General features: G+C 43.5%; 2 protein-coding genes across 2 annotated transcripts; both read right to left on the bottom strand.

Annotated features, from left to right (window-relative positions):
• Positions 1 to 405: 405 nt before the first annotated feature.
• On the bottom strand, positions 406 to 6,431 carry prl2 (prolactin 2; the record flags this gene model as incomplete). The annotated part of the gene is made up of 4 exons (XM_080754330.1): positions 406 to 603; positions 2,392 to 2,571; positions 3,956 to 4,063; positions 6,249 to 6,431. The coding sequence occupies 4 exons, from the start codon at positions 6,429 to 6,431 to the stop codon at positions 406 to 408; spliced, it is 669 nt and encodes a 222-aa protein (XP_080610456.1).
• A 16,179-nt stretch (positions 6,432 to 22,610) lies between these two features.
• LOC308308872 (disintegrin and metalloproteinase domain-containing protein 10-like) lies at positions 22,611 to 24,680 on the bottom strand (the record flags this gene model as incomplete). The annotated part of the gene is made up of 1 exon (XM_080754331.1): positions 22,611 to 24,680. One exon carries the CDS (start codon positions 24,678 to 24,680, stop codon positions 22,611 to 22,613), a length of 2,070 nt encoding a protein of 689 aa, XP_080610457.1.
• Between the last annotated feature and the right edge of the window lie 3,277 nt (positions 24,681 to 27,957).

Consider the following 27,957-nt stretch of genomic DNA (forward strand, 5'->3'; position numbering starts at 1 on the left):
CAGATCAAAATCGAGGTGCGCTCATCCTGGGGATTTGTTCAGAGCAACTTGCCTAAATTACTATGAAAACCTCATCAGACATCACTAAATCGAGACATAATCTCCAGTCAAATAGCTACATCACAGTTTATTTATTATTTATTCATTTTTTATTTTGTTTATCCGAGTCATGAAAATCTTTGAATCACATTGTACAGTAGATGTATGAAAGGTACTATATAAATAAATATCATTATATCACAGTAAGTGTACATTTTGACAGAGTCATCGCATGTCTTAAACATTATTGGAGATATAATTCTCTCTCTCTCTTTCATTCTACCCACCCAGTCAATCCATTCATCCATTTTCATCCACTCAATCCGATTCATTCATTCATGCTTTTTCTTTTGGAGTGGGGGGATTTCAGCATCCGTGCTCAGGGACGATGCGACACTTGAGGATCTTCAGGTAGTTTTGCACCTTGTCCGAGTCACGGCGGAAGCAGTAGAGGAGGTCGTAGTCGTTCATGAGGCGCCACTCGCCGCTGCTGGACAAGGGGACCAGGTCACCGGGAGCCGACAGGCTGTTTTCCGAGTTGCCAAGAATTCCCAGGTTCTGCATCTGTGGGAAAGATTTTTTTCAGACCCATCAGATCCCATACCCATGAGTCCCCTCTATATATTAATGTATAAAATTGTTTATTAGATTTCATAGATAGCTTCATAGTTTGACAGCAATATCATCAGTGTTGAGTAAACTCAGATTTGTTGTGTATTTGATGATTTCGAATTCAGTATAGTTTCTTTTTTGTTTTTGTTTAATACATCTGTTAATTTTGTAAACATAACTGCATTTTTGCGTTCATGTATATTGCCATTTCATAAGTATAACTTTCTTCTCAATTTCTCTACTCACTGATTTGACTCCCCCCTCCCTCATGTGACATTCTATTTTGGGATCTGATTCATTCATGCTAGTCTTTCTATGCCGCCAGCATCGCCACGTGTAGCCAGCATATTATTCCACAATGTCCAAATGCTACATAGAGGAACTACTGTAGCCTACATCCCCTGAAAACCGATTCCGCTCGGAAGCTGTCATCTGTTCATAATGCTCGTTAATGAAAATATATTTTAAAATAACTTTTTTGAATTTCCATTTCTGTTAAGCAGCCAACTTACTGTACAGTATATGCTTCGACAAATTTGATTTACATTAGGACACATTTATGCAACTGCCAAGTCGAAACGGAACAGTGCTTCTGTTGTACTGGACAGCGGCAGCATTTCGTTTATTTTATTATTATTACAATATTTAACAAATATTATCCCACGATTTTTTAAGCCATCTTTTTCCCGTGGTGTCAATTGTCTGATGTGATCCTGGCCACTACACTCCCACAGGGGTTGACACTAATGATTGCCCGACTGCCCGTGTGAAGTAAATAAAATGTTTGGGTGGGCACTTGCCCGTCGGACAACCTGAACCAGAAATTCCGTCTTCATTAAATATTGTCTATTTATGAAGAACAATGCCTTGTTTCTTACATCTAGCAGTTGCACTCATTCTGATTTTTCAAAGTGACTGTCGCCACTCGACAAGTTATCGATTGCATTCAACATTAATTAGTTCTACAAGCGAAAAAATCTTATAGAGGACCATTTACTTTTCCGGTAAGTGGACATGACCTTTGGGCAAGTAGAACACGACCTGTACTTGCCCGACGGGCAAGTGCCTCTGAGACCTTAGTGTCAACCCCTGCTCCCACTACCAACTTGGGGAGAGCAACTGACTGACTGCTTCCTTCAATCCTTCTATACATGTCCCAGCCGATTCTTTTCACGTGACAGGGGGGAGATTCCCCGGCTGGACGTAGCGCATGGAAGGAACATGTTATTCCAACCAGTTCCTTTCCCCTCCATCAAGCGCCCCAGCTGGCCAGGTGGAGGGAGTATAGAGACCAGGATTACTGCATGTTTTTTAGGGTAGGCCTACTTACCCTAGGAGATATGGGGAGAACATGCAAACTCCACACAGATAAGCCCTTTTGCCAACCCACCTAGGGCATGGGCACTGATGACGTGGAGGAGAGAACCCAGGACCTTCTAGCTGTGAGGTGACAGTGCTACCGACTGCGCCACCGTATGCACCATTTCAAAATGACTGCGCCATTTTGTTTCTTATTTTATTTATTTTTACACCAACCTTCTCTGGCACAAAATGTTTTCAGATGAGGGAATTTGATCTTTTCAGAAATACATAATAATTTGGGGTGTCCTTGATATGTTGAGGATGAGGATGAGGATGTTTCAGAACTACTTCACCACAAGACTCAATATTCTTGGTGTTGATAATCAGCACTAGTCTGTCCCCCACACACACCCATGTTCATATAAGTAGCCCGAGTACCTTTTTGGCCACTTTCTCCACACCCACGCGTAGCTCGTGCACCATGTCACTCATCTCGAGGGCCTTATCGGAGCTGAAGCTGTTGGAGTGGTCTTGGTGGGCCATCTTCTGGTGTAAGTGCCACAGAGGGTCCCTCCATGCCAAAAGTAGCCGTAGAATAACCTCTGTCAGCTCCCCTCTCTGTGGGGAAGACCATACAGAAAGCTTTATTTATTTATTTTTTATAATGAATACTGTCGGATCCACTGTTTCCCCATGGGGGGGTCCCCAAATTATTTTGTATTTCAGCTATTTTTAAATATTTATCTGTGGAACTGAGTCAAACGAAATGTAATGCGTGCAATTCCAAGTGGGGGTCACGGCCTGAGAAGTCTATATGGATACTGTAAGTCATATACTGTATTACACATTTGGGTTTTAATGGTCAATTATCGTTTGTGTTTGTCTTTGAGTCATTCAGAGAGATTCACTTGACTCACTCCCCATGCAGACCTACTCAGTCACACAGCTTACTTGCCTCCGGCGATGTTAGCAAGGTTTGTTTGCTCTCTAATCGTTTTCTCTAAGCAGTTAATTTACCCCCGGAAAGGATCTAATGTTTCTATCAATGTAACAAACCCCTGAGCATGAGACACGTTCTTTTCCAGTTTAAAAAATCAAATCAAAAATAAATAAACGTTAAAGGTAGAGTAAGTGTTAGATGGCTCTTTATTTTGATATATTGTGTCAGTAAAAGGAGTATCCAGCTCTTTATTAAACAGACAATAATCTTTCAGGTTCAGGATACCAATTTTATCAATCAGGATAGAGAACTCAAACAGGATACAGATTAAACAAGTGAAATTGTCACTTTAAAAAGTGTCACTTATCACTTACTAAATGAATGACACAAAGAAATGAGCAGACTAAATTGGAACTGGTCGGGGCTGGAACACTACTCTCTCCTGATTGGCTTACACATTCTCACCTACCTGAACTTGTATTTTCTGTTTATTAAAGAGCTGGAGAGACAGGGAGACCCCTGTTACTGAACAAACTGGGACAGCTCCATGTTGCTGACATGAGAGTAGACGTGTACCGATTTGTGTGATTTTAGGGCAAAATCTGTAGGAGCAGTGTCCAAAAATGTGTTTTAAAAAATCGGCCTGAACGTGGCGCTAAATGCGACAGATCCATGTTGATGACATGAATGTAGACATACTGTGTACCGATTTGCGTGATTTTAGGGCAAAGATTTAGGAGCTGTGTCCATAAATGTGTTTTGTAAGAATCGGCCTCATGGTGGCACTTGGCAGGCAAGGAGTGTGTATGCAAAATTTGGAATGGATCGGGGCAACGGTTGCGGAGATATTAGCAGGGCAAAAGTGTGACGTGAGACAGACAGACTGACGGACTGACGGACGGACTGACGGACAGCTGGTCGAGGTTTTGATAGTAACTGCGACCTGACGGTGGCAATCATTAAAATCAAATATTGCTGCTGCAATATCCTTACGGTCCACCGGTGGGCCACCCTAACCCCATGCATGCACAGGTTGGTTAACGGCCGGTCCAGTGTGCTCACCGTCAGTCTCTGGGCGTTTTCTTTGCCGTTGGGCGTAAGGATGGTGGAGGTGTGACAGTTGCGGTGGACCCGGTGGATGTGGTTCTTACTGGGCAGGAATAAGTGCTCCTGAGAGACAGGAAGGGGTACCGTGGAGACCACACACACACACACACACGCACACACGCACACACATACACACATACACACAAACGCACGCACGCACGCACGCACGCACGCACACACGTCACATGTGAATGAAGGAGATAAGGTTACGGGTTAGACAGGTCACAAGCAAGCTGAATGCCACGAGTGCAGTGGTGGAAAAAGTACTCAAATGTTTTACTTAAGTAAGAGTGTCAATACTGCAATGCAGAAACACTCTGTTAAAGGAGTAGTTCACCCCCAAAATGACTTTTTTCCTATGGATTACCCATGCCATGGAGACTTATTTTTGTTTTGTATTTGTCGCATTCCTAAGACAAAAATTTGATTACAATAAGTACCCCCAAATGCTTTTTGTTCCGCATCCGGAATCAATGGGGGGTACATTTTGTATGATACATTTTTTGTCTTATATTTATAGACAAACACAAAAAGATATTATTGAACTCAAGTCTCCATGGCATGAGTAATCCATAGGAAAAAAGTTATTTTGAGTAAAAGTAAACCATTATTGGCATCAAAATGTACTTAAAGTAGGCTACCAAAAGTAAAAGTATACTCATTATGCAGAATGTCCCGTTTTTCGAATGTATAAAAATCTTTTGAAAATATCAGATCTAATATTTCATGTAAATCGGCTATTTTCAAATTGACGAAATGTATATAGGGCTGAATATGTTTTGTAATAATCAAAATCTAACTAGAAGCTAAAGATTTCAAATCAGTTGTGGAGTAAAAGTACAATATTGGGATCCGAGATGTAGTGGAGTAGAAGTAAAAATATAGGAAATTAGCAATACTCAGGTACAAATATAACTAAACATGTTGGCTTTTATTATTCTGTTATGAAATAAAGTACACAGCTTTTACGTCCGTTCCCCTCCTTTTTAACTTTTTGAGTGCTCGGATTCTTCTTCTCTTTTTCAAAAATGTACTTAGAAAATGCATTTCCAGGCTGTTTGCCAAATTTCAGGCAATCAGGAGGGAGTATCCATTTATCAGCTTAATTTGCAGTGTTTCAGTTCCAAGAGACAGGAACAGAAAAACCAAACATACCCTACCTTTAATGAAGCAATAAGCCACAAGAGGCGAGTGGTTAACTGGTATTTTACACGGCTGAGAGGCGTAGGGAGAGACGAGGCGCAGCCGAGTGTCTCCAACCCTCTCAGCCGGTGTAAAATACAGGTAACCACAAGCCTTGCATGGCTTATTGCTTTTCTAAAACGTTACAATATGGCAACATGAAAAATCGTAGACATGTACCAATTAAAACTGTTCTATTTCACTAATAATACACAATAAGATCTGCTCTGCAAGAAAGTAGTCCCCAGCTACAAGAAAGTAGTTCCCGGCTAGGCTGCAGAAACAACACAGGTGCAGATAATTGGTGCACTGTGGAACACTGTGGAAAGAAATAACACACCTGGGTTTGATATAAACTGATTCAAGGTGTGGGCTATAGTCTCATATACCACAGCAACCAGCCAATCAGAATCAAGGAATGGAACTAGCCGTTTTAGAAAGAAAGATAAAACATATCTGAAAAAGTACTGTTTATCCGGTCGGAATAATCACACCGACCCTCTTACATTACAACCGGCTAGACTCCTGCAGAGCCAGACCCTAAAAAACTCGCTCCATATCACTTATTATCTCTAAAGCAAAAGAGCCAAAGGTGTTTGATTAACTCAGTTGTAACAACTATAGAATTCACTTAATTTCAACGATATTAGATTTGATTTGTAACTCCACTATACAACATGCCAGTGTTCATGCAATTCTCCGTCATTTAAAATACTGTACCTCCAAAAAATTATAAATACATGTTATTTTTTTTATTATTCATTTTTAGACAGGACATCATAGACAATACAAACAGTAGGTCTACATCAACAAGACATAACAAGACAAACACACCAGACTATCATGCATACATCAAACGCGGGTAATTCACCTATCATATAAAAAGTACAAAAGTTGTCAACCTTTGAAAGTACAAGCACTTGGACACATTCTAAAATAAATAAATACATGTTCAGCAATCAATAATCATACGGACTTACGGAAATAAGTCGAGTACAAAAATTGCTCAGTGAGGGCTGCTACAAATCACAGAACCAACGCAGACATCAGCAAACTAGAGACTCACAAAGTGGGAGTGCAGGTCGCTGGAGATGCTGTGCATCCTGGCTGAGTGCTTTATGACCCGGTCAAACAGGTCTGCCAGAGATGGGACGTGGCAGCCACCCTGCCCATGGGCACAGATAGGGGCCGGGCTCACCCGGCCAATCCTGCTGGTGTGCAGCATCACACACAGCAACCCAGCCAACATGGGAAACACTGGGTAGAGAGAGAGAGAGAGAGAGAGAGAGAGAGAGAGAGAGAGAGAGAGAGAGAGAGAGGTGCAGCATAAGATACAGCAGCCCAGCCAACATGGAAAACACTGGGAGGTGGTGGGTGGGACGGACGGACGGACGGACGGACGGACGGACGGACGGACGGACGGACGGACGGACGGACGGACGGACGAGAGAGAGACAGAGAGAGAGACAGAGAGAGAGACAGCCATAAGGTGTGTTTCCATAAAGCCTTTTAATGCGCATTAAGGCTTTTGCGCATAAATCTTTTTATGGAAACACTTCAAAATTCGAATAAACTTTCATTATTCGCGAAAACATTTATGAGCTTGGAGGAGGTGGATTTTGAGGCTTTATCGAAAAAACTAAATGTGCATTAGTGAATGAAACGGGTCAGCCAATGAATGCGAATAAATGATGACGTTCTGATCCATCGACCTCCAAGTTAACACTTTCCCCTGCCGCTTAACATCAATTGTATTAGCACGTTAGCTCACAAAACAAACCGTCTGAACTCCGTGTGTAAATTCCTCCCGTTTTCACAACGTGCCAGCTCAGCTGTAGCTCTTTACAGACTGTTGTGCAAAGACAACCTCCGACAGAACTTAAAACGAAGATTTGTTCAATGCAAACTTATAACAAACTGTCTCAGTATGACGTTCAGTCTCTGTTTATGTGTTGTTTGTTTGTGTCGCTCTTCTGCAATCTGGCGTTTCCCAAGGACCCTAAGCACAACGGTGGGGGCCAGTGGTGGGCAAGGAGGTAGGGAGCGTTACACTAATTTGAATGACACCCGCAGATGGAAACAGGCTAAATTCGCTTTGTCTTAATGCGCATTTCTGATAATTTGCTTCCTATTTTCGAATAAGTTTATAGAAACGCAACTATAGAGAGAGACAGAGAGAAAGTGCCAAATCAAAATGACACGAGCAAGGTAAAAGGCAAATAAAATACAACATGCTACAGTGAAATTACAGCTTCGTAATGAAAATGGGATTAGTGGAGAGAGAAATGCCCAAGAAGACTAACAGTTTTTTTTTTCTTTTTTGCCGTCTACTGAGATCACCGGTCTGAGATGGATAAGAAGAGGAAGGCTAGAGTGAGAAGAAAGGTTAAAAGACGAAGCCAAAAGCATACGTTGAAGATGCTGAGCACACAGAGGTGTCAAGAGGAAAAGTTGGAACGAGAGATGGTAAATGGTAAGTGGTGTCAAAGATAATTGATTCAGCAATGCATTGCATTGCATTGAATTAAATTTCAATTCAATGCAGCAACGTGACATAATCGATAATTTATAATCAAAGCATAAATATAAAAATATAGAAACTTATGTTGCATCGTAGAATCGAATCGAATCGTTACCGGGTGAATCGTAATCGAATTGAATCATGAGGGTAATTAATGCGAATGCACACCACCTCTAGTAAATGGAAGGAATGCTGATAAGTCATGCCGACAGAGGTGGTCATCATGCACTACCTGGTCTGAAGTGTCTGGACATTCTGTGGTGCTCCAGAGGACTCTTCTGTCAAACAGCAGGAGGTGGAAGACGTCGGAACTCTTGTTTCTGTTCGTTCCATGTCTGCTGTGAGTTTCACTTCCATTTAATACCCATAGAGAGGGATGGAGCGAGAGAGAGAGAGAGAGAGAGAGAGAGAGAGAGAGAGAGAGAGAGAGAGAGAGAGAGAGAGAGAGAGAGAGAGAGCAGGGAGGGGTGGAGGGCTGAGAAACGTTGATAACCTTTTCTTTTTTTCACAGCATTTTCTTTTTATAGATCATTGTTACTTATGTCATTAATTACAGTGTCTTTACACACAAATGTCATGAGAGTCACAGTGACGTGGGCTGACTGTACCGGTATATGGGTCATTCCAGAATTGGAGGACATTTGGGCTTCTGAACTTTTGAAAAAAATACTTTATCTTTTACTATTTTCTGTTATGTACACCTCAATACTAGGTAATAAACTATCAAAACCTTGATTAGCTCAGCTCAGGCATCAAAGACACATTTTTATTAAATGTTTTATTTATTGTTTGCTATACTTGGCGCAGCCCTGTTACCAACACCCAGGAACCTGAAAAAGTACCATGATTTAAATAAATATATATAATTCCTTTACCATTAGGTGAAGAAACTAACATTCTCTCTAAATAACCATTTGATTTCAGATATGAGTTGATTTAAATTAATTTAAGCCACTTTCAAAATCTATTGTACCAAACTTTTCAATACTGGCATGTTTCACTTTACAAATTTCAGTATTTATTTTCAAATATTTACTCTAACACTTAGTTTAAGCATATCATTGCTTAAACTGCTTAAAGGACAATAGGTCAACCCCTTGTGAACTGAGAAAGCCATTTATGATTATTTTGAATTAAACTGATATGGTAACAGGGCTGAAATTATAGTAACAGGGCTGTTATTAAGTTACAGGCTGAATAGCTACATTACTTTTCATTACAGATCATTATGTAAACGTGACAAATAAATGCTCAAGACCATAGAAATATTCTTTGAATAATTTTAATTATTATCAGAATCATTTTGATAAATCTATTTTTTTCAGTGTATATATACTGTAAGGCTCACAGGCTTTGAGAGAGACTTCGACACATACAGGCTATACTAGCCACAGACCACAGTAACTAAAATCCTCAGCTGATTTCACTCTTTCCTAACAGCAGTCCTACCACCTAATATGCAACATGACAATTGTGTAGTTGTGCGTAAAGGCTGGAGACCGAGCTATAGGGAGAACCTCTATCAAAGTGACGTGAGTGAGAGGAAAAAACCTGGACTTACTACCTCACTTCAGTCACGAGACAGAATTCGCGCAGGACGGAATTCATTTGCAAGTGTGATTCGAGTTGCGGTTGGTTGTTTAAGTTGGACGAAATGTGGACAAAATATTTTCCCAAATATGGATATGACTGACGTCTGACATCATAGATGTCTGTCTTATGTTATAGACCACACTCACACAATATGTCCATATATGGGCATTCCAAGCTATGCGCTTAATATTGATGACATCAGGGATCTCCATTCTCCATAATATGCAGTGGTGTGATGTGGATTTTTGAAGTAGAGGAACTCTATTTTCATGGGGCGTGGAGTGTGTGTACACACACAGATCAGAAAAGCTATCTAGTTGGCCAAATGAATCATACTGTTCCGACGTAACACTGCAGGCACATCCGAAAATACATTTCTGGTCATGGTGATGTCATGATGATTCGTCTGTACACCCACACACACACTCCTCCACTACTGCCTAAAAAGAAATGCGTTCTCCTCGTTGTTCAACAAGGCCATATTAGGATGTGAAGCAACATACAATATTAAAATAATGACGAATGTTGTGTCGTTTGTCAAGCTAATGAAGCTACAGTATGTACAACAAAGTGCGTACAAACGGTGATCTAAGCCAGTAGTTCTCAAACATGTTTGGCTCAGGTAAATTAACTTTTACTTTATAAAACCTTACATTTATGTCATATTATGGTACGTAAACAAATCTTTCCCCCTAAGACAGCATGTCATGAGGAAAATGTATCATTAGTTTCTAATTAAGACAGATTGGAAATAATAACTTTATAAATGTCAGTTGAACCCCAGCATATCCCCATTCCCTAGGGGGGGAACATTCACACCAATAATAGCCGATCTACAGTACAAGCTCACAACGTGTTAGTGGATTACTCGAAACTATGCACACCGCCATCTTTTCAAGTTGGGTTTATATACCAACATGATTGGTTAGGGGAGGAGTTGTCAGCTTGATTGGAGATGGGTGAGTGGTTGGCAGGCACCGGGTGACACTGGGTGGAGTTGCCAGTGGCTGGTTAGGTGTTTGGTTGTCTTCTGCTTTGCCCCACCTCCCGAACATCGGTTGTACCATAACTCCATAAAAGAAAACTATAGTAAAATGTGCTCCTCGGAGCCAGAAGCCAAACTGGATGGAATATGAAAAATCAGACACATCTGTCTTGATCACATTACGCAACAAACTGCAGTCATGCTTCCTTCAATGCACAAGGGGGTCCAACCCACTTCTTTTCATCTGACAGGGGGATATTTACCTGGTGGGACGTAGCATGTGAAAGGAACACGTTATTCCAACCAGTTCCTTTCCCCTCCATCAGGCACCCCAGCTGACCAGGGGGAGACAGTATAGAGACCTGCCTGTTTTTTGTACTGTGCGTTCTTTTTTTTGGAGCGGTGAAAGCGCTCCCAATAGACAGGTATGTCTGTGGGTGGGTGGCTATGTGGGTGGCTGGCTATGTCTGTAGCCTGGCAATACCTTGAGTGGCCACACACAACACACAAGTTAAAGGAGGGGCGCTGTTGTGCAGGCACACACACACACAGCTTCTATGGCACTATTGTGCAGACTAGACACACACACACACACACACACACACACACACACACACACACACACACACACACACACGGTATAGCTGCTCAGATTCACCGCTCCACTTCGAACCGAGGTTTGATTTTTTGAGTACCTACACAGAAATGCCCTTTCGCCAACCCCACGCACTGATGACGCGGAGGAGAGAACACGCCCCACATAGCGCCCACAGCGGGAATCGAACCCAGGACCTTCTAGCTGTGAGGCGACAGCGCTACCGCTAGGAGTAATAGCAAAAAAGAAAAAGAAAAAAAAAGAAATCTCCGAAAATCTGTCTTCTGGTAGCGCTATTACAGGCCGAAGTGAAAACCCTCTTCTGGTTCTGCACTGGCGTCCAAGGAATGTGTGTGCACAGTTTCACGTCAATACAGCCAACAGTGCCGGAGATTAGCAGTTCACGGACAGACGGACACACACACACACACACACACACACACACACACACACACACACACACACGGATGGACGGATGGACGCGAACAAAGCCTGAGGGAAAAGTGTCTGAGAGCATTGGTTATCAACTTCAGCTGTGCACTCGGTGGTGTGTACACATAGAACTAACCTTGTGGGTCTGTTTGGTTCCATTTGTACACTCTCAGAGTTACATTCACACTGACAATTTGACAGTGCAGATTGGGGTCCCAAAGATTAAACAAATAAATAATAATAATCTCTGTGAATTCAAAACTTCATGGGGTGTGTATTTGATAGAAAATAATAAATATTTTTGGTGAACTACTATTTAAATTGTCACTTATAATGTAGGGACCCCCCAGGGGGCCTAACCCACAGGTTGAGAACCACTGCCTTAGAGGTCTGTTTGACAGCATCCACCTACGTCACATGACCTACGTCACAGGACAGAGTATGCAGCGAGCATGGCTCAGCCACGCCAAGTGGCATGGCTCATACGCTTTCCTATAAGCCTGGTGTGATAACGTGTGCGCGTTTGTGCGTGCGCGTGTGTGTGCATGTGTGCATGTGTGTGTGTGTGTGTGTGTGTGTGTGTGTGTGTGTGTGTGTGTGTGTGTGCGTGCGTGCGTGCGTGCGTGTGTGCCGGCACGTGGACACAGACATCAAAGGGTGCTCCTTGAGCCCCCACCCTTTTACCTGTCTGAAAATATAGTGCCTTCTCCAGACCATGAATGTAGCTTTTTATAAAAGTGAAAGTAATGCCAAATCCCGAATCCGAATTTTGATCGATCATCATCACAGATCACACATTCCCCTGATGTCTTTTGGTTGGTTTATTGTCTCCGCCAGGCCGAAAGGCATGGCCGAGTCTATGATTTTGCCCCTGTCCGTCCGTCCGTCCATGTGTCCATCCGCTTCCGTGTCCTTCTGTTTGTGGACAGCTAATATCCGGCACCGTTGACACGATGGCAGTGAAACTGTGCACCCACACTCCTTGGGTGCCAGTGGGTGGGACTGAGTTACTAGGGCCCAAGGTGGAGGGGCCTATTTTATGCACCATTGGCCAGCTTGTAGATCTGCTATTTTTTAAAAGTCGTGAAAATGTGCGCAAATCTTTGAATATATGTATTTTTTAAGCGAGCATTTGTAACTCATAGCTTAGCTTCTGGGGGGTTACTGTAACTAAATATTTTGAGATGGGGGTCCGTGGGCCAAATACATATTATCTTGGGGTCCTTCACATGAAAAAGTTTGAGCACCACTGACAATCTGAGTACTTCTTCAACCTTTGCTTAAGTACAACAGCTGTGTGACTGAGCACTTATTGCAAAGGACTGACAGTACAGTGCAACTACACTAGGGTGAATTGGAACCCAATTAGAGTTTTCACCATTTAACGATATTTTAATGATTTAAAATAAATGTTGTTCCGCATTACTTGCTCGTTTCCGATGAACCAAATCTAAACACAAACACGAGGTGATTTCATTAAACATTTCTGACCTGGTTCAGTGCTTCTGGTTAGTTTTTCAGTCTATAATATGACCATTACAGAAAAGACAATCGGAGCCTGATACAGTTTTGTAAGAGTTGGTAAAAAGGTGTAAATGGACATACAAGGTGTAAATGGACAAAATTAGTGGATACCATTAACACACAAAGAGCTAGCCCTGAATGCCCATAACAGGTCTGTAACTATCTGAGAGTGTACAAATGGAACCAAGGCGACCCTTATGATTTTGGTTCCATTTGTATACTCTCAGAGTTAAGGGGGTCCTTGCAAATAAAACATTCGATAACCACTAGTACTAGTGAACTCATAGTTCTAATAGGCCTATGCCATAGTGTCATAGTAAATCAGTGTCACACATATTTTGAAGAAAACCTGGAGACTTGACATTCAGTAATTGGGTCTTATGATCAAAATAAGAAAATGAATAATGGTGTGTAAAAAAGATAATCTAAAATTTACCACAGACAAGACCAAGTCTTGCCACCGACACATTTGTCCGTGTACGAGTCTGTGTACTTATTATTATATTTTCTGCCAGCAATCAGTCAAATCATCTGATGGTCCATTTACTGTGCAGCAGCTTGCAGCTGACTGCTTTCAGCTTGGAATGAAAAGACATGTGACAGCCAGGCGGCACGCATCGGTCATTTCAGGTGGAAGGCGCTGCATTTGGGCGCACGTATTACGCACATTGTCCCCCCCCCCCCCCCCCCCCCCCCCCAAGGCCAGAGGGGTCGTTCTGTGTGTGGTTGAGCAGAGATCGTGCTGTGGTTGTATGACTCATTGTAATATATCCGTGTCCTGCATTTCCCCCCGTCCCCTTTATCTTCTTGGCCCACATGATGCGTGAGCACACGCAGAGACGCACACACTGTCGTCTCTACTGTCTTGACTGTCGGTTCTATTGTCTCATGTTGTTATCGTCCAGTGGTGGAAAAAGAACGCAGATATTTTACTTAAGTAGGCAACAAGTAGCAATACAAGAGGGGGACTGAAGTGGTTAATGTATGTTTTATAATATAACAATATGCAAAGTAACTAGTTGCTAAAGTTTTCAAATAATTGTAAAGTACAATATTTGCCTCTGTGATGTAATGGAGTAGAAGTAAAGGTACCTCAAAATGTACTTGAGTACATGTATTTAGTTTCTTTATACCACTGTTATCGTCTAAGATAAGATAAAATAACACAATATAAGATAAGATAAACCTTTTGTGATTGCCTGGGGGAGAATCAGAACTAGGTCTGGGACTGACCTCTGACCCCAGAGCAAGGCCAGCTGCAGCTTACCTGTCACACAGTATCTCAGAGCCTTACATGGCTGCAGGCCCTACGGCTACACTCTTTAGCTTTTTAACTTTGCCAGTTCTGTGATTATTTACTATAATAGGATTGTAGGCCTATATCATTTGTGAAAGAAATTGTGAAAGTAGACAATATTTTGTATATTGTATATCCACGTGTCCAAGTTCCGGAAAAGACGCACTGAATTGGGCCAGTAGTCACTTTGATTGGCAGTTGTGCCGAATGCTCGCCCTAAAACAGGATTTAAGATTCTGTCCCAGTCGGGACATGCTGTAACTCGGGACGGCGCTTAGTCAGCACCAGCACGCCACGTGCACACATAGACATCAAAGGGGGCTTGAGCCCCTGCCCTTTTATCCGTCTGTAGAAGTGCCCTTTCCAGACCATGAATGCAGTTTTTACTGTGGTGAAAGAAATGCAAATGCCCTCTTTCCATGCCATACCTGCAGGTACCATTCAAGAGAATTGCCTTGTCCAAACTCTCCTGAACTTGCATCTAATGTTGAAACAATTGTCCTCTCTGTTGATTATGCTTAGTTCAGTGTGGTATCACGCACCGAAAATAGCCGACCTCCAAGCTCACAGCATTGTGAGCTTGGAGGTCTGCTATCTACGATATTTCCACCAAAAGGCCCTTTTAGAAATGTCAGCAGCCCCTGCCTCTCTAACATTCTCTGCACGTCCCTGGTCAGCACGAGCGGACTTCGCAACGTTCGGCATGGCAGTGCCTCTCGTAGCTCAAGTCCACTTCTGACGGCACGTCTCCGTCGCGATTCGATCCCAGGAGGTTGGCGCTGAAAGTCTAATGATTAACGATTTTCGTGCAGTATTTGAATGTGACTCCGCCCCGTAACAGCACATGCATTAACATCGATTCACCCAAAGGAGTGCCTGACAACAGCCTACCAAACAGAAGCCTCATGGTAGGCCAGTAGGGACCTACTGGGACCGTAGTTATTGTTTGGGATAAGGGCCAGTTCTATCGTTTAGATTAAGATAATATATGAGAATGTAGCCATACATGTGTTTTATTTCCATCTATAGCAACTATAGCGTTATACTCCCTGTCGTCATCTCATCGGGCAAAAACGTCATACAGTGCGCGCGCGCACACACACACACACACACACACACACACACACACACACACACACACACACACACACACACACACACACACACACACACACACACACACAAACCAGAGGCCTGCAACAGTAGTATTGTCGGACCAGGATGACTAATGACCATTGGGATTATTATTATTATTATATGATAATGCCCAGAGCATATTTCTGCTTCATTACATAAACATAAATATCCCTGTCTCACATGTGATGCAGATCTAGTCGTGCACGTGTACATTTGTGCGCGCAAGGTTGTGTATGTGTCGTGTGCATGTCAGTTTGTCACTGAGTTGAGAGCATGGTTAAGAGTGACAGATTAACGACTGCCATAGTTTTGCTATAACTAGATTAGCTGCCAAGGCTTTTCCTATTTTATTTACCTGATTTTCGGTGGTGCCGAGGCAGCTACCCATCCATGGCCGTTTCAAAGAATTTTCTTTCATGCGGAGAAGAAAAAATATCAACCACTGCCATCAGTAAATGTCAACTTACCCGTATCTGCCGATATGCTGACGGCAGTCAAGTTGAGTCAATACCGATTAACCCAGTGCTTCAAACATGTTCATATCGAGGACCCCCAGATTCATGTATTGGCCATGGACCCCCATCTGAAAAGATTTTGTGCCAGGGACCCCGATAGGGGGAGAATGGGGTATAAGATGAGACAGTGGTTAAGTTGAACCACCCACTTTATCTAGAAAACTGTGTTGTCATGTGACCTTAAATCTAGTAAACATCCATCATTTACACCTTTCTGTGAATGAACGCACATAGGGAATGTTTTTTTTGCTGCTTAGTACGATTTTTAACATTTTTACATACCCAGGTCTAAAAATGTACATCCATGTTGGTGATTTGCCAATGGTTAAAACCAGTAAGACTCCCTAATCGGGAGATAAGCGACCGTCAGGTCGCAGCATGATTTTAGGCCAAAATGTGTAGGAGAAGTGTCAAAAAATGTGTTCGTAAAAATCGGCCTGATGATGGCGCTATATGTGACAGATCCATGTTGATGAGATGAGTGTAGACATACTGTGTACCGATTTGCGTGATTTTAGGGCAAAATCTGTAGGAGTAGTGTGCAAAAATGTGTTTTGCAAGAATCGGCCTCATGGTGGCGCTAGAAGAGGGCCATGTGAGAATTGATGGTTGGATTGGTTGTGGTTTGGCAGGCAAGGAGTGTGTGTGCAACATTTGGCATGGATCGGGGCAACGGTTGCGGAGATATGAGCAGGGCAAAAGTGTGACGTGTGACGTGTGTAAAAAAATGTGTTTGTAAAAATCGGCCTGATGATGGCGCTATATGTGACAGATCCATGTTGATGAGATGAGTGTAGACATACTGTGTAGCGATTTGCGTGATTTTAGGGCAAAATCTGTAGGAGTAGTGTCCAAAAATGTGTTTTAAAAAATCGGCCTGAAGGTGTCGCTAAATGGGACAGATCCATGTTGATGACATCAGTGTAGAGCAAGTGTGTACCGATTTGCGTGATTTTAGGGCAAAATTTGTCAAAAAATTCGTTTAAAAAAATCGGCCTGCAGGTGGCGCTAAATGGGACACATCCATGTTGATGAGATGAGTGTAGACATACTGTGTACCGATTTGCGTGATTTTAGGTCAAAAATTGTAGGAGCAGTGTCAAAAAATGTGTTTTGCAAGAATCGGCCTCATGGTGGCGCTAGAAGAGGGCCATGTGAGAATTGATGGGTTGGTTGTGGTTTGGCAGGCAAGGAGTGTGTGTGCAAAATTTGGCATGGATCGGGGCAACGGTTGCGGAGATATGAGCAGGGCAAAAGTGTGACGTGTGACGGACGGACGGACGGACGGACGGACGGACGACATGAATAATATAGCCAAGACATTGTCTGAAATATTATTCTAGACAAGTTTGTCTAAAATGGTGGCTTTGGGGTACAATGCCCTGTGGTAAATTGAGCCAAATTATCATAATTAATCACTATTTATATTATTTGCTGCTCAAATTAAAGGAGGCATACAGACCAAAACACACATAGGGTTAAATCTGCCTTTTATCATAAGCCTTCATACCTGCTTTAGGCGATTTTTCTCAAAGCTGCCCCTGTCTCAGAACGTTGTATAAACAGAATCCAATAGAAAAATACTAACTTTGAAGCTAAAGAAATAACCGCACTCGCCTGAGGACAATCCACCATGTTAGTTATGAGAGGGCCCACAAAATCTAGCAACAGGGGCATCCGGAATCTAGCAACAGGGGCAGCTATGAAAAAAATCGACTAAAGCAGGTATGAAGGGGTATGATAAAAGGCAGATTTAACCCTATATTTGTTTTGGTCTGGATGGAAGAAAGAAAGAAAAAAAAAAGAAAAGAATACATCTACTCAGTCTATGTCTCATAGCAGTGCTGTGGGCAGTTCAGAAACCCGTCTACCAGTTGAAAAGTGGTGAAGTATTATAATTTAGAAAATATTAAAAGGTTCTGAATAACAAACTTAATTGCGACCGTAGGTCGCAGTTACTTTTAACACTCTCATTGCGACCGTAGGTCGCAGTTACTTTTACACTCTCATACTATCCAAACCTCCACCAGCCGTCAGTCTGTCCTTCCTTCCTTCCTTCCGTCACGTCACGTCACTCGTCACACTTTTCCCCTACTCATATCTCCGCCACCGTTGCCCCGATCCATGCCAAAATTTCCACACAAACTCCTTGCCTTCCAAACTACAACCTCCAAGGAACCCCGGGGCTCCAGGGACCCCCAGGTCCCTGGGGGACCCCCAGGTGTAAAAAATGACCAAATGTGCAAAAATGACCACCCCAACGGAGCTGCTCACGGGGAATTCCCGGGGACCACCGACTCCTGGTGCTCCAGAACGGATGCAAAAGTGGAGGACCCCATCCACTGCAGCTCACATAAAATGCCTTAACTCGGGCTAGGAGTGACCGGGAGAGCCGGGGCCGGTACCTATTCGTCCGCCTCGGCGGCGCGGAGACCCCACCCCTCATTTCTCACATGGCCCTCTTCTAGCGCCACCATGAGGCCGATTCTTGCAAAACACATTTTTGGACACTGCTCCTACAATTTTTGCCCTAAAATCACGCAAATCGGTACACAGTATGTCTACAGTCATGTCATCAACTTGGATCTGTCCCATATAGCGCCACCTTCAGGCCGATTTGTTTAAACACATTTTTGGACACTGCTCCTACAATCTTTGCCCTAAAATCACACAAATCGCTACACAGTATGTCTACACTCATCTTATCAACATGGATCTGTCCCATATAGCGCCACCTTCAGGCCGATTTTTTTAAACACATTTTTGGACACTGCTCCTACAGATTTTGCCCTAAAATCACGCAAATCGCTACACAGTATGTCTACACTCATGTCATCAACATTGACCTGTCCCATATAGCGCCACCATCAGGCCAATTTTTTCCAACACATTTTTGGACACTGCTCCTACAGATTTTGCCCTAAAATCACGCAAATCGGTACACAGTATGTCTACACTCATCTCATCAACATGGATCTGTCCCATTTAGCGCCACCTTCAGGCCGATTTTTTTAAACACATTTTTGGACACTGCTCCTACAGATTTTGCCCTAAAATCACACAAATCGCACAGTATCTCTACAGTCATGTAATCAAAACGCATCTGTCCCATCTAGCGCCACCATCAGGACGATTTTGGTAAAACAAACTTTTGGCCTATTTGTGGAGATAAGCGACCAACGGTCGCTTATCTCCCGATTAGGGAGTCTTACTGGTACTATCCAAACCTCCACCAGCCATCAGTCTGTCTGTCTGTCTGTCCTTCCTTCCGTCACGTCACGTCACGTCACGTCACTCGTCACACTTTCCCCCTACTCATATCTCCGCCACCGTTGCCCCGATCCATGCCAAAATTTCCACACAAACTCCTTGCCTGCCAAACTACAACCTCCAAGGACCCCCGGAGCTCCAGGGACCCCCAGGTCCCTGGGGGACCCCCAGGTGTAAAAAATGACCAAATGTGCAAAAATGACCAAATGACCACCCCAACGGGGCTGCTCACGGGGAATTCCCGGGGACCACCGACTCCTGGTGCTCCAGAACGGATGCAAAAGTGGTGGCGCCCCCAGTGGAGGACCCCCTCCACTGCAGCTCACATAAAATGCCTTAACTCGGGCTAGGAGCGACCGGGAGAGCCGGGGCCGGTACCTATTCGTCCGCCTCGGTGGCGCGGAGACCCCACCTTCTCACATGGCCCTCTTCTAGCGCCACCATGAGGCCGATTCTTGCAAAACACATTCTTGGACACTGCTCCTACAATTTTTGCCCTAAAATCACGCAAATCGGTACACAGTATGTCTACACTCATGTCATCAACTTGGATCTGTCCCATATAGTGCCACCTTCAGGCCGATTTTTTAAAACACATTTTTGGACACTGCTCCTACAGATTTTGCCCTAAAATCACGCAAATCGGTACACAGTATGTCTACACTCATCTCATCAACATGGATCTGTCCCATTTAGTGCCACCTTCAGACCGATTTTTTTAAACACATTTTTGGACACTGCTCCTACAGATTTTGCCCTAAAATCACACTAATCGCACAGTATCTCTACAGTCATGTAATCAAAACGCATCTGTCCCATCTAGCGCTACCATCAGGACGATTTTGGTAAAACAAACTTTTGGCCTATTTATTGTGGAGATAAGCGACCAACGGTCTGGTTTAATTGGCTTTATATTGTTTAAATAACCATTAAGAAAATAAAGAACAGATTTTCAAAATGACAGGTTGCTGTTCAGAGGGCAAAAGGGCAGGTGCTCTAGCACCACCTAGTGTCTATCTGTGCATGGTGTCCATGGTTACATGAATAATCTCTAAATGAACAGCTACATACTGTAACCATAGAGATTTTTGAGCGGTGCAAACCGCTCCTATAGACCGCTTTTTTACCAAAATTATGATGTCACTAATGATGATGACATGAGTTAGCTAGACCAATGAAACACTTCGATTCTGTTGATTTGTCCATGATGTCATAGGCACAGAGGCACCCGATTGGTTCACCCTGATTTAGAACGCGTTTAGGCCGCAGAAAATACGTCATGAAAAACAATGTCATAGACACGGAGGCACCCGATTGGTTCACCCTTTAGGCCATTGAATTTGAATTTCAAAATTGTATTAGATGAATATCACTGATAAGCAATAAAATAACCACACTTTTAGACAGACTGTGGATAATTTCACAGGTTATAAATGACAGGCAGCTAATACAAGTTTAAAATACAAATGAACAGACTTTGAAAAACTAAAATATTCATCTTCTGGCCTCTTCTCGCCTCTCTGGAGATCGACTCTCTGTAGCTCTACTTATTTTGGAAAAGATAAGTATCCACACGCTTCCCCTCTGCTCCAAGGCTCCACCATGGTCACCTTGTCCTTTGGTTTCCTCTCCCAGTAACTACCACAGATATAAAGAGCTAGATGCCTTGTTCGCCTCTATAGTTAATTGGAGCGATGTGCAAAAGTTCTAGTCCGGACTTCCTGGAAAAACTAAGGGAACGCTGTCAGTCAAAGTACTATATACCATCTATTGTGATGTAGACATGACATCATGTACATGATTGAATAGAATTGGTTTATATTGATGATGTATATTGTGAATGTTAACCTAGTGATTGTGAATGCTAACTTAGCGATGCTGATAAATGCTGACTTGGTGATTGTGAATACTAAACTGCTAGGGTTGAAATTGGCTAATTTATTGTTAGAACAGCTAGCTATTGATTGATCATGGCCACACACACACACACACACACACACACACACACACACACACACACACACACACACACACACACACACACACACACACACACACACACACACACACACACACACACACACACATTAACCATATTTATATGTAATGTGTGTAATAATAAAGATATTATTTAATATCTTCAATTTAAAAGGGAAAAGCATTTATGATTGCCAGACCCATGAAATGGGTAGGCCTACATAAGCAAATGTCTGTCCGGGTTTTCTATATAAAGGGTATATATGATGATGACATGATGATGACATGCCTACAAAAGGCATGATGTCATAAATGATGATGACAGACAGGGGGTCTGGCACAACCAGGTTGACCTGGTCTAGTTGCCAGACCCATGAAATGGGTAGGCCTACATAAGCAAATGTCGGTCTGTCCCTTTTCTATATAAAGGGTATATATGATGATGACATGATGATGACATGCCTACAAAAGGCATGATGTCATAAATGATGACGACAGACAGGGGGTCTGGCACAACCAGGTTGACCTGGTCTAGTTGCCAGACCCATGAAATGGGTAGGCCTACATAAGCAAATGTCGGTCTGTCCTGTTTTTCTCCATAGATGGTCATGATGATGACATGATGATGACATGAGGGAGGGATAGACCGACAGACAAAGCCTTCATGTCATCACAATGACATGAGGGAGGGACAGACCGACAGACAAAGCAAAAGGCTTTGTCTGTCGGTCTTTTCTCCATATTTGGTCACAATGATGTCACAAATGATGATGACATGAGGGAGGGACAGACAGCCTATAAAGGGACAGACAGCCTATAAATGTACCATTAAATTTATAGGCCCAGAGGGTTGGCAGAACCGGGGTCTGGCACAACCAGGTTGACCTGGTCTAGTTATTTAAAGAAAAGGCTTGAAAATCGAAGTCCACAATATATCATACTCCCTAAATATTTTTGCACCGCTCACTTCGCACGGGTGCGATTTTTTTCCTTGTGCCCAGTTATAAAAGAAATCACACCCAGTGTGATGTGAGCGGTGCTATTTATGAGTTCATTTCATTAAGTACCCCCGCGAAGCTTGGCCAATGTGACCCTGGGCGACCCCGACAGACGAAGGGACAAACGGACAAAGCCAGATGTAGGGGAGATTAGATCCTTATAGGAGCCCTGCGCAAAAATATAAAACACAGTAAAAAAATAAATAAAATCAAAATAAATAAATAAAAACTTCAAGGTCCATCTGTGGCCCACTGGGAGTGTGCACAAGACATCTAGCACTAATCGGCCCTGTGGTTTGCGAGAACAGCTCCAGACAAAGTGACACACACATGCACTCGCATAGACATAGCTCGGCTCGGCTTGGCTAGTCGAGCTACGCGAAAAAGGTGTGTGAACCACTGCTCATTTGGCTTTTAGCAGAGGTGCTGCATCAGTTTGTTGGGGCTGCTGTCCGAGATCAGTTCTGTTGTCAGTTTTTAGAGTTTTGCTGTAGGTGGTGATAAAGGTTAACTCTTCTGAGTTAAGTTGCTGTCATTGTAGGCATTGGGAAGAATCAAGGCAACGAGAGGACCGATGTCTAGCCCTAGTCGTGTGTACCTGGCAGTGGCAGAGGAGGAGGCAGCTTGGGGTTGCTGCTGGGCGTGTGAATGCTGCAGATCCTAATGAAGGTGGCCATCAATAGAATGTAAACAATGGCTATCAGCAGCACTGCCCACCAGTAAGCCACCATCCACTCACCAATGGTCTTATGCAGCTCCTGATTAAAAAGGAGCTTCAATATCCTTGAAATAGGCCCATCTGCGTCCACCGGACGACACTTCAAGAACACGTCACAGTATCCCTTTAAGTCGTTGCAGGGTGATCCAGGCAGCAGAGTTAAGTGCTTATTATAAAAGAAATGGGCCCATTTTTCAGAACCTGTGCTGCTACAGGTATTGGGCTTTGTTTTCTCCATGCAGCACAGATGGCACTGTGCTGCTTTCTTGTCCATGCCGTCTACGCTCGGACAGCCGCACATCTCCAGACCATATTTTTGACAGATGGAACCTGTGCAAACACCATTCTGGCAGACCTTTAAATTCGCACCGCAGGTGGTAAGGTCTTCCTTGGATTGTGAGGGAGGGCACTGGACATGTGTGCCGTTACACAGGCCTTCTTGGGCACACTCTGATTCCACTCTACACGTTCCACCTGAGGGGATTAATTGGCAGCTTGGGTTACAGCAAGGACCCTGACTGGGACTGCATTCTCTGTCTGGTTTCAGTCTGCACCTCTTGCCTTCGTCCTCATCAGCGGCGTAGCAGCACTCTTCTTCGCACTCATCACTGAAGCCACAGTCACATTCTTCACCTTTCTCCCGTATCCCATTACCACAGATGGGCTGGCCAGATTTAACAAAGCATGTCTTCATCCTTTCCTGCAGAATCGTACTCATGCTGTCAATGCTGCATGGCGAGAACTTCCTGTTGTTGGGCTTGTCCCCCGCAGTGGCCTGGGGAAACATGATGTAGTTGCCCTGTTTATTATCTCCTGGGGTGCACGCAGGCGTCTCATCGTGAGGAGAGCCGAAGTTGTGTCCGATCTCATGGGCAAAGGTGACAAGTGAGACCTTAAGAGGGACAGGTGCAGCGTAGTTCTTCACGGTAACGAGGCCTGTGTTCAGAGACGACTTCCTCGTCCCACCACGAAACTTCCTATGCTTCTCACAGACTCCCCCGGCGCCCCCCGGCATGGCTCTCCAAGCCAAGCCAAGCACCCCCTTATCAAAGTCTCTGTTGGTGAATACATAGGCCAGACAGTAATCGTCATGGTTCTCTTCTGAGAAGAGGTCTAAAAACTTCTCCTCACCGATTTTGGGAAAACGGAAAGGATTGTTCAGGTCATCGGTGGCGCTGGTGGTATTGATAATAATCCTTTTCACCACAAAGTTGATTTGACGGATGCCATTGAAATTTGTCGCCTGATAAATGGTGTTGACGTCCTTCACAAAGCTGTTGATCACATCCACGACCACCTTCTTCTCTTTGTAGTACTCGGTGAAGAGGTGGTCAGTCTGGATCAAGAGCTCGCAGGTGGTCCTCTGTTTGGTGGCTGGACCGTGACCTCTGTGCACCAGCGGCGCCATAACTGGGTGGTCCACCACTGATGCCTGGTACGCCTGCATCCTCTCAAACAGCTGGTGGTTAGCATAGTCAACCTCTGGACCGCTGATATCATCTTCGTGATAGATGACAGAGTGAAAGGACACATTCCTCTCATTGAAGTACCTCTCAGAGGGTTCCACGTAGTATGTGCCTCGATGTGTTTGGATGGAGCCATGGAAACGGCCATCGATAACGGACCCATGAGTGATGGTGCCATTTTCACCAAATGTTTGCCCGCTGTAAATGAAGTCGACATAGTCGATATCCAAGGGAAGATCCTCTCCTGGTACCTCTACGGTGAGATTTGGAGAAAAAGAGGAGACATCCCTCTTCAATTGCAAGTTAAAATACCTTCCATGAGAGTAGAAGCCCAGCTGTAGAATCTTGTCCTTGATTAGCGACCGCTGGCGCAGGGCTTCTGTGTCATATGACAGGCCCTCATAATGACGGATGTATTTGCTGAGAGGATTGGCATAATGTCCTTTAATATTCTGTAGACAGCAAACCATGAGAAATATTTTTACAACTAACATATTGAATGCATTCATTGTAATCTCTCTACATACGGTGTGTAGTACACTTATGGCAAAAACTGCTTGCTTTTATCCCTCTTACAAAGAACAGTGGACATCTCTGTGAACTGACCACAACAATGCAATTTTGTGGCGTTCATCTTTTTGAGGAAGCAGCCGGTGATCCATGATGTAGTCATTGTTACGTCAGACCACTGATAGTCACGTTGTCAGACAACTGTACACAAGCTACTCATAGAGACAACAGTTGTCTCTATAGTAGCTTGTGTACAGTTGCTCCGATCAGCACCAAACCTGGCACAAAAAATAAAAATCAAACCTCGGTTCGAAGTGAAGCGGTGAATTTTTATTCTATGTGTTCTAGAGTTATGAACTCTATAGCCTTCCCTAACACAGGCTGATTTTGGTCTAGAGGGGGCGGATTCACCGGCTGGATCCTATTGGTTCATGATCTGTGCCATGGCCCGCCTCCCACTGTCTATGCCAAAAATTGCAGCAGGTTACCCCATGCTTTTATTTTTCTTCCTATCGCCAAAATAAAAGCCTGGGTTTCCGAGGCTATGAACTCTGTGATCTATACATTCTTTATATTCTGAATGAATTAATGATTTTATCTGGAGGGCCGAATTGTCATGTGAAGCTTGACCAATCCTCAAAATATCCAATCATCAGACCGGGACGGACACTACACACATACGTACGTACGTACGTACGTACGGATGGATGGATGGACGGACGGACGGACGGACGGACGGACGGACGGACGGACGGGACAGGACAGATAAAACCTGTTCATTCTGGACTGATATGACCATATATGGACATGGGACAAACATTTTGTTTTTGAAAAACCCTATTCATTCTGGACTGATATTCTGGACGTACGGGACAGATAAAACCTGTTCATTCTGGACTGGAATGACCATATATGGACATGAGGTGACAGACATTTTGTTTTTGATAAAACCTGTTCATTCTGGACTGGGATGACCATATATGGACATGAAACACACATTTTTTTTTTGTTGAAAAAACCTGTTCATTCTGGACTGAAATGACCATATATGGGCGTGGGACACACAAAGCCACTCATTGGAAGCGGCTTTCACCGAGGCGAGACCAGTACGATATGTCATACCAAATCTTTATATGTCAAAGTTTATTCTCCACAAAAAAATGACCGACAGTACAAAGGCAGGGCCCTTGGCCAATGAGGAGCAGCGTTCTACGTGACATCATCACCAACGAGTGCAACCTGATTTAAGTAACAACAACACGTTGGCTCAAGACAAGCATGTTATCGTGGGCTCGCCTGAAAGGCGAGAACACTATGTTATCTTTATTATTTATAGAGTTCTGCCGCGTGAGTTCCGTTGCAGACAGTACAAAGGCAGGGCCCTTAGCCAATGAGCCAATCGAGTTGTGTAAAAACATCTGGTAGTGGTGGTAGCTGGAGTATTGGTTGAGCTTCACATGACAGTTAGCATGTTGGAGAATATAGTCAAGTTAGCAACCAAACCTGCAATTGGTTATATTCTTGATGTAGAAAACTGTACCTAGCCAGAGTATTCTCTTATCTATTAAGCCAGTCTGGATCTGTGTGGAATGTTATGCGCTGGACACAATGTCAGATCTTTGGGATCTGACGTCGAGGCTTAAAGGACCACTGGACACAATGTCAGATCATTTTCCCATTTGTGATAGGTTAAGATGGAAGGAACAGTGTTGACCAAAGCGGATGAAGCAGACAAACATACCAGATGGACCAAAAGTTCATCCCGACTTTGAACTATCTCCATGCCAAAACTGTGGAAGCAGTTATAGAGTGAATTCCGTTGCAGACAGTACAAAGGCAGGGCCCTTAGCCAATGAGGTGCAATTGAAGTGTGGATAATCTGGGAGTGGTGTTAGCTGGAGTATTGGTTGAGCTTCACGTGACAGTTAGCACGCTGTAGAATATAGTCACGAGCGAGCCCACACTGTTTCGTAGGAACAGTATTTCTAGTATCAGTATGTTATGCTATACTTTACATCCCCTCTGTTATGCCAAATCTTTATTGGTCAAGTTTATTTTCCGCACAAAATTACCAACAGTACAAAGGCAGTGCAGGGTATGTTATATCAGTATGTTATACCAAAACTTTATAGGTTATTCCCCTCAAAAGCAGCCAAAGGGTAGATCTTTGTGCCCATACATGGTGTTCCATGCAAGCCCACACTGATATCTTTATTGATCATGAAATAAATTGAGCGGTGCCTTTCATGAGTTAATGTCAATAAACATCCCACGAATCTTGGCCAATGCTCAACATACATTTGTAGGAGTGTTTAGCACCGCTCAAAAACATATCGTCTGTCACATGTAACATACATCTGACCCACCATAATCAAAAGGATAATGCAAGAAAGAACGAAGTGTGTACGATTATCATGTATTGTGGTGCTGTTGGGTGCATGAAATGTATTGAGTTCATGGTGTGCTAATGTTTCTGTGGGTACAAATGAAAAGGTATTTCAGTGGATGCGTGGGTGTCACTCACTGCCATTCAAGACTGTATGTCTGCGGACTGCGGTCTCCTGCCCCAGTCCTCTCATGTGGCATCTCGCCTCCGGAGCCGTAGAAGCCACGCCCAGAGCCTCAAACTTTCTGAATAAAAGTGCACTCAACTGTATTAATGAAAGCTCACGCAACTCTATGAAAATAGGCTGTATTATTTAAGCTCACGCAACCAGGGCAGGAATTCCATAGAGGCCATGAAGGCCATGGCCGTCGTTGCCCCTCAGTTTGGCCTTGTGCCCCTCCAAAAAATGGCATGTCCTGAGGCCACAGTGGCCTTAATGCCCCAGCTGACTTTGCCACTTTCTCCTCATTCTCTTTCTTGTCAGTATATGTAGACACCAGTATCTCTTTCTTGTCAGTATGTAGACACCAGTGTCTATTTCTTGTCATGTAGACACACACCACCAGTGTCTTTTGTTGAGTTGATGAGTTCCCATGATTTATGCTGAGCATGGATCAGATTGTAAATACCAATTTATTTATTTCACAGCAGATAGTCTACATGGACACATACTGTAGTCTACATCCTTAACCCTTAAATTCAATTAATTATTTCAGTGGACCAAAATCTTGTTTTATTTGATGGCCTTCTTACCCTGGCATTTGGCCTTGCCCCTAAAATGACGAAAGTCCAGGCCTGCACGCAACCCTATATTAATAAAAGCTCACGCAACTCTATGAAAATAGGCTATA

The sequence above is a fragment of the Nannobrachium achirus genome, assembly GCF_963921795.1.
Source record: "Nannobrachium achirus genome assembly, chromosome: 23".
Taxonomy (NCBI): Eukaryota; Metazoa; Chordata; class Actinopteri; order Myctophiformes; family Myctophidae; genus Nannobrachium; species Nannobrachium achirus.